Consider the following 7500-nt stretch of genomic DNA (forward strand, 5'->3'; position numbering starts at 1 on the left):
TGACCGTCTTATCCCGGATGTCTCCCTGATGGACAGAGGGTTATAACAGGTGCCAGGTTTTGGAGCAAGACAAGCAGGGTACCCTGAACCTTACCCTCTCTCAGCACAGGCAGGGAATCTCCAGTGATCTCCAGGAGATCAGCTCCTTCCACGGGGAATGAATGTCCTAGAGATTCATCTCCCCCTCTGGTCTCCCACCCCTAAATTAGAGTGATGTGCCTTGATGTCTGGAGTAGAAGACTCCATCTCTCTCCCCGTCTCTCCTCCCAAACATCCTCTTTCCAGGGTGTTTCGCAAAAAAAAGCCCCTAATATGCCTATCCCTAACCGTGACCCTAAACATGACCTCACAGAAACTACACCTAAAACTAACCTTGACCTTAAACCTTAACCCGACACAGAAACTAGGCCTAACCCTAACCTTGACCCTAAAGGCTCATTCATAGTCTGGTCATTTTCGGTGGTGAGGTGAGCACGTTACGTTATTTCAGCTCCGGTGGTGAGCTGACCGCCGGAGCTGAAATAACGTTGATCGGTGGTGAGTAAAAAACAGAGAGAAGGGCTGGAGTGGTGGCGGTGGTTTGCTCTTCACCGTGGCTCAGTGACGTCATGTTGTAGTTCGGTGGTCACCTCAGTGACGTCATGTTGTTGTTCAGTGGTCACCCCACCACCGATAAATCCAGACTATGAATGAGCCTTAAACTTAACCCCGACACAGAAACTGTGTCGGCCTAAAGCCTATAACCTCAAAACCATGCAGGGCCGAGGGCTAAACGAGGCCTCCTCCTCCTCCCTCTTACCACAGAAGGCCTCCTGGAACTTCTTGGTGAGCTTCTCGATGACGCTGTAGCTCTCCACGTAGTCCACGTGGTCGTCCAGCGGCTCGCTGGCGATCTGCTTCAGCGTGTTCATGTCCACGCGGCCCACGCCGATGGCGAACAGCTCGATGCCCGCGTCGCGCGCCTTCTGGGCGATGTCCTTCACGTTGTCCTGGGGGCGGCCGTCCGTCACCACGATGGCCACCTGGACGAGGAGGGGAGGAAAACCACACGGAGTGAGACGCGAGGGGGAGGGGTTTGCGTGTACATACTGTACTCTTATGCCCCCTAGTCTAGGGTTAGTGTACATACTGTACTCTAGAGGTGCCCACACCTTTTTGACTTGAGAGCTACTTTCACAGCTCAGCAAGATCTACCCACCAAAAGAAAACTATTATCCCATTGTTGAAAATAATAATAATAATCACGTTTAATATTTTCTTTCCATAAATGAATGGCCTATTTTATACTGTGTTGTATGAACAAGGAAAACAACCGCATGCACACTGTCTTCAAATGCAGTGACCAACTTTTATTTACAGGGAAATAGCAACGTTTCGGCCTATGCGGCCTTCATCAGGCTATCTTTATACTTTGTTGTATTGTATTGTATTGTATTGACAAAAGCATTGAAAAGAGCCCAATCTACAGTAGAAGCTCACAACATGTCGCCTTCCAATACGTTGTCGTGAGCTTGAAAATACGTTATGCCATTTAAAAAAAGTGACAAAAGACATTGTTGAAAGACCTTTTGACCCGGATCCACTGACAGCAATTATGGGAGTCACAGGCCCCGGGGTCAAACTGTCTAGTTTCCAATATAACATGGTAAAATATGTGACTCTACTGGCTCGCAGACTGATACTGTTGAATTGGAAACAAGCACAGGTTCCAACTCACACTTCACTTATGAAGGATGTTATGCATTACTTACAATTGGAAAAGATTAAGTTTGAATTGAGAGGGAGTGAAGATAGGTTCTACCAGACATGGCAACCCTTCATTGACTATTTTAATAGGTGCACGCTAACCCCTCCTACACAATAGATAGCACAATAGAAAATTGGAAATAAAAAAAAGGAACTGAGTGTTTTTTCTTTATTTTATTATTTATTATTTAAAAAAAAAAGTCTAACTTACTTAATTCACAACATGTTGGAAGTTTGAGAGCAAGAGTGTCTGTCCTGTTTTGTTTGTCTGTTCACACTTGTCATTGTTTAACTGTTTTTAGTTTTTTCATGTTTATCACACTTATGTTTTTTTTATTATACTGTATGTGGAACATTTACATTGCCTGTTATTTTTTTCATTTTTATTGAACTGAATTTCTTATTATCATTGTCTAAATCTGAAATTGTCATACAAAAATGCCTAATAAAAACAGTATTAAAAAAAAAACTGGACACTATACCATAACATTTTAAATTTAAAAAACACCTTACACTACAGTCTATGTTTTCATTTATTGTATAAATAGTTCATCTGTTTTGAGTCGAGCATGTCATTCTGTCCGTGATGGGTGTGGTCCTGGCCCAGCCCGGTGGAATGTAAGGAATGCATGTCTAACCATAAACTAACCCTGTACTTCCGCTGGTTAATATGAGGGAGCAACAAAACAATATTTATAATGTTAATGTTTATTATTTTATCAGCCCCTATACATTCCATTGCACAAGGAACAGGCAGGTTGTCCACTTGAGTAAAAGATGAAGATAAAATGAATAAAATATTTGTTTTATTTTAGTTATAGAGGGCAGGTATAATGTAATAAGGGCAGGCATATATAGGGCTTTTTGTTTAATAACCAAATGAAAAGTATTAACAAAATAATAACTACATTGTAATATTTACTGTGACTGTGTGTGTTTGCGCATGTGTTGCGTGCGTGCGTGACTAGGGCTGACACAATTAATTGTAATACAAGTAATTAAAATGAATGATTCTTCGTGTTTTTGATATTGGACATTTGAACATTATGAAACAAATAGTTTACTGTTGTAAAGTTGTAGATCTGTTATTTCAGCTTCCGTCAAAAAAAAAATTTAGACGGATTATGATGATTATGCAATAAAAAAACGGATTATCTCAACTAACTGCGATTGCGTGCATGCGTGCGAGCGTGGCGTGCGTGCGTGCGTGGCGTGCGTGCGTGGTACCTTGTTGATCTCGGGGGACTTGGTGCGGGCGCCCTCCGCCTCGCTGAAGGCCACGTTCATGGCGAACTGGATGGAGAGCCCGGTCATGGTGCCGGTGGACAGAGGCTCGATCTTGGTCACAGCCTTCACCAGGCCCGCCTTGGTCTTGTAGGTCTTCAGGGACACCTGTTATGGGCAGAGAGGAGGAGAGAGAGAGATAGAGAGAGAGAGAGAGAGAGAGAGAGAGAGAGAGAGAGAGAGAGGCTGCGTTAGCTCGGTGCCGACCCAGATCCAAACAACATCCATCCTAAATGCGTGGTGGCAATGAAGCGTGGACATGGTGTAATCCAAGGTAACTCGAGAACCGTTCGCCCCAAATTTGACACACGCGTTCCACACCACCAACAGGGAGGGCAGTGCCCAGTGTCGAGTCGTTCCACACCCCCACAGGGAGTGCAGATGTATGGAGTGCAGTCTCCATACAGTTCGTTGCCAGTAGACATAAGTCGTTGGTACTTTGCACTCCTGCATCGTTCTCGACTACATCCACGTACAGTATGTTAGCATGGGACCTCCTCGTGATCGATGCCCGTGTGTTGGTTCCCAGAGCACTGCAGTTTGCTGGCTGGCAGTTCTTGATGCCTCTGTCAGTGTCCTGCTATAGTCTCATTCTCCTGGCTGCTATCTTCTGGCTCACCCTTAATTGGTAATCCCTCATACAGAGTCTTGTTAGTGACATGTACAGTCTTGCTGATGTTAAGTCCTGCACGCAGCATTCTGGTGTAGGACCCGTCAAGGGACTTCTGCAGGGTTGGCTTCAGGGTCCAGCATTCACTGCCGTGTAGGAGACACAGACTCCACCGTTGCGTAGAAGAAGAAGCTGAGTTTGATTTGTCGGGCGAGATTGTTCCTTCAAGGGGAGTACAGTACACCTACAGTATATAGTACAGTAAACCTCGCAGTGTTGATGTCGTCGACTAGACCAAAAATGTCCGTCGACTACCTTTTTTCACTGACGAAAACTAAATGGAAACAAAATATATTCCCTAACTTGAGTAAACTAAAGACCTGGAGGCGTGATCAATGCCATTTGGCTATTCTGAGTGGCCAAAGAGCATTGACCACGCCTCCAGGTCTTTAGTTTACTCAAGTTAGGTAATAAGACCTGGTACTTAAGACACGCAAAATACAGCCCTATATGACTTAAAACTAATATAGAAAAATGTGCCCATTAATTATACCTCGTTCTTGACGCGGCTGGCGTAGTTGACCACGCCCACCCGGGTGGCGCTGGGCCCCACGTCCAGGCCCTCGATGACGTTGGCCAGGAACACCTTGACCTGCTCGAACTCGGCGGGGCGAACGCTGCGGCTGGAGTCCACGATGAACACCAGGTCCGTGGGCCGCGTGTTGCACAGGCCAGCCGCTAAGGGAGGACAACACACAGGTTACATGGATCCATTCTGACCTGAGATCAGATTCACAGGCCGGCCGCTGAGGGACAAGACACAGATTACATGGATCCATTCTGACCTGAGATCAGATTCACAAGCCGGCCGCTAAGGGACAACACACAGATTACAGGGATCCATTCTGACCTGAGATCAGATTCACAGGCCGGCCGCTGAGGGACAAAGACACAGATTACATGGATCCATTCTGACCTGAGATCAGATTCACAGGCCGGCCGCTGAGGGACAAAGACACAGGTTACATGGATCCATTCTGACCTGAGATCAGATTCACAGGCCGGCCGCTGAGGGACAACGACACAGGTTACATGGATCCATTCTGACCTGAGATCAGATTCACAGGCCGGCCGCTGAGGGACAAAGACACAGGTTACATGGATCCATTCTGACCTGAGATCAGATTCACAGGCCGGCCGCTGAGGGACAAAGACACAGGTTACATGGATCCATTCTGACCTGAGATCAGATTCACAGGCCGGCCGCTATAAGGGACAAGACACAGGTTACATGGATCCATTCTGACCTGAGATCAGATTCACAGGCCGGCCGCTGAGGGACAAAGACACAGATTACATGGATCCATTCTGACCTGAGATCAGATTCACAGGCCGGCCGCTAAGGGACAAAGACACAGATTACATGGATCCATTCTGACCTGAGATCAGATTCACAGGCCGGCCGCTAAGGGACAAAGACACAGATTACATGGATCCATTCTGACCTGAGATCAGATTCTAAAAGTGTCTTCTACAGTTTTCGCTGTTGTGCCAGAAACAGAGAGAGGGATAGTGCTGCACTGTTGCCTGCTAATGAGAGAGAGAGAGAGAGAGAGAGAGAGAGAGAGAGAGAGAGCGTGGTAATTAAAATGTTGACATGTTTATAGCAGCTTTAACTGATATACAGTACTGACACATGTGGGCGTGCCTTAACCTTTATCCCTAAACCTCTTTGCCATATTATTACATTATGTGTATGTGTTTAATAATAGTAATAATAGTAATATATATGAAACCTATATAAACTCCAAAATGTTCATTTTTCAGGAAATGAAAAAACCTTAAAAAATGTAAACGATGCAATATTGCCTCATCAAAGTTGGTGTTGTGATATTAAATATTGTCAATTACTTACATGAGAAAGAAAGAGGTGGTGGAGTTAGCTGTTTTAGCAGAAAGTTTGAAGGTCCAATGGAGTTAAGAGGTTTGGCCCAATGCGTTTTTTACTACTTTCCATTGGTTCAATATTTTCGATTGATTTCGATCTGATTTAAGGGAGAAAAAAAATATCAAAAACCTCCAAAAATGGAGTTATGAGGTTTCCTCCAGGACAGCAACGATATTATATCTACAAGCTCACAACGCGCTGCGCTGTCTGCAGAAAGCAGAGATTAACTATGCAATATCTTTGGGCATATTTGCATATGCCCAAATGAAAGGCGTCTTTATGTTTGTAAAAAAAAAAAGAGAAAAAAAAGCAATTTTTGGGGGGGGGTGGCAGGATGAAAGCCGTTGGTGGAAAATGAGGAGGGAGGAGGGGGGAGGGGCTGTTGGGAGGGGAAAGGAGGGTGCACAAACACACGCACAGTCACACACACACACACACACACACACATGCGCGCACAGACGTGCGCACACACACACTGGATGGAGTCAAGTGTGATGTATGGGGATGGAAAAAAGGAGGCGGAATCGGAAGAAAAAGTCAATTTGAAAACAGGAGAGATGGAGAGAGATGGAGGACCAGAGGAGGAGAGATGAGGGAGAGGAGGAGGAGAGATGGAGAGAGATGGAGGAGAGAGAGGAGGAGAGAGAGGAGGAGAGATGAGGGAGAGGAGGAGGAGAGATGGAGAGAGATGGAGGAGAGAGAGGAGGAGAGAGAGGAGGAGAGATGAGGGAGAGGAGGAGAGATGGAGAGAGATGGAGGAGAGAGAGGAGGAGAGAGAGGAGGAGAGATGAGGGAGAGGAGGAGGAGAGATGGAGAGAGATGGAGGAGAGAGGCAACAGGAGAGATGATGGAGGGAGAGATGGAGAGAGATGGAGGACCAGAGGAGGAGAGATGGAGAGAGGTGGAGGAGAGGCAACAGGAGGGATGAGGGAGGGAGAGATTGAGGACCAGAGGAGGAGAGATGAGGGAGATGGAGGAGAGAGGCAACAGGAGAGATGAGGGAGAGGAGAGGAGGAGAGATGGAGAGGAGCAGGCCATGATAAAACAGACCATAGGGAGAGGCCAGACGATGTGTTTTCTTTTTAGAGTAAGTCTCAGTTAAATATGAGGTACAACGGTATGAGTTGGTTGGTGACAATAATAAATGTTATACTACAATACTACAATGGAATAGGATTCATTCATCTCAGCCAATCACACCTAAGGTCTATAAGGCAGCAGTTTGCGTGTGTGTGTGTGTGTGTGTGTGTGTGTGTGTGTGTGTGTGTGTGTGTGTGTGTGTGTGTGTGTGTGTGTGTGTGTGTGTGTGTGTGTGTGTGTGTGTGTGTGTGTGTGTGTGTGTGTGTGTGTGTGTGTGTGTGTGTGTGTGTGTGTGTGTGTGTCAGCCGGCATACAGTAGCAGTACAGTGTGTCTAGCTCGCACGACAGTGACCCCCGGACGGACAGACAGACAGACAGACAGACAGACAGACAGACAGACAGACAGACAGACAGACAGACAGACAGACAGACAGACAGACAGACAGACAGACAGACAGACAGACGCATACAGAGCATTAAATACAGTGAAAGGTACATTAATTACGTACATGTGGCGCTCACACAGTACTGAAACTCCCTGCGTCTGCCAAACCTCACCGATCTCCACTCTCTCCCTTCACCTCTCTCCCTCCCTCGATTATGCCACACTCCCCCCCCCCCCCCCCCACCTCCCCCTACCTACACTAATGCAGCAGTACACAACGCAAACAACACACACACAAACACACACACACACACACACACATGTGCGCGCGCGGCCAGCCAAGCACACTCTGTCCACCTCAATCGTCCAAATTATCCACACACACCTTCTGAAGACAGCCTTATGGGCTGTTGGTATACGGCCTAAAACCCACAAGCCCCACCGACC

General features: G+C 46.5%; 1 protein-coding gene across 3 annotated transcripts in view; it reads right to left on the reverse strand.

Annotated features, from left to right (window-relative positions):
• matn1 (matrilin 1) overlaps nucleotides 1-7500 on the reverse strand; it is a 19377-nt gene that overhangs the window by 10539 nt on the left and 1338 nt on the right. For all 3 annotated transcript variants that reach the window (XR_013965587.1, XR_013965588.1, XM_080786800.1), the window contains exons 2-4: nucleotides 4194-4378; nucleotides 2974-3138; nucleotides 800-1022 (exon numbers count right to left, since the gene is read on the reverse strand). Coding sequence is in view for 1 of the 3 variants with exons in the window: in XM_080786800.1 (XP_080642926.1) it covers nucleotides 800-1022; nucleotides 2974-3138; nucleotides 4194-4378 (573 nt within the window). In the remaining 2 variants the exon portion in view is untranslated. The remainder of the gene's footprint in view (nucleotides 1-799; nucleotides 1023-2973; nucleotides 3139-4193; nucleotides 4379-7500) is intronic.

The sequence above is a fragment of the Protomyctophum bolini genome, assembly GCF_963924005.1.
Source record: "Protomyctophum bolini genome assembly, chromosome: 17".
Classification (NCBI taxonomy): Eukaryota; Metazoa; Chordata; class Actinopteri; order Myctophiformes; family Myctophidae; genus Protomyctophum; species Protomyctophum bolini.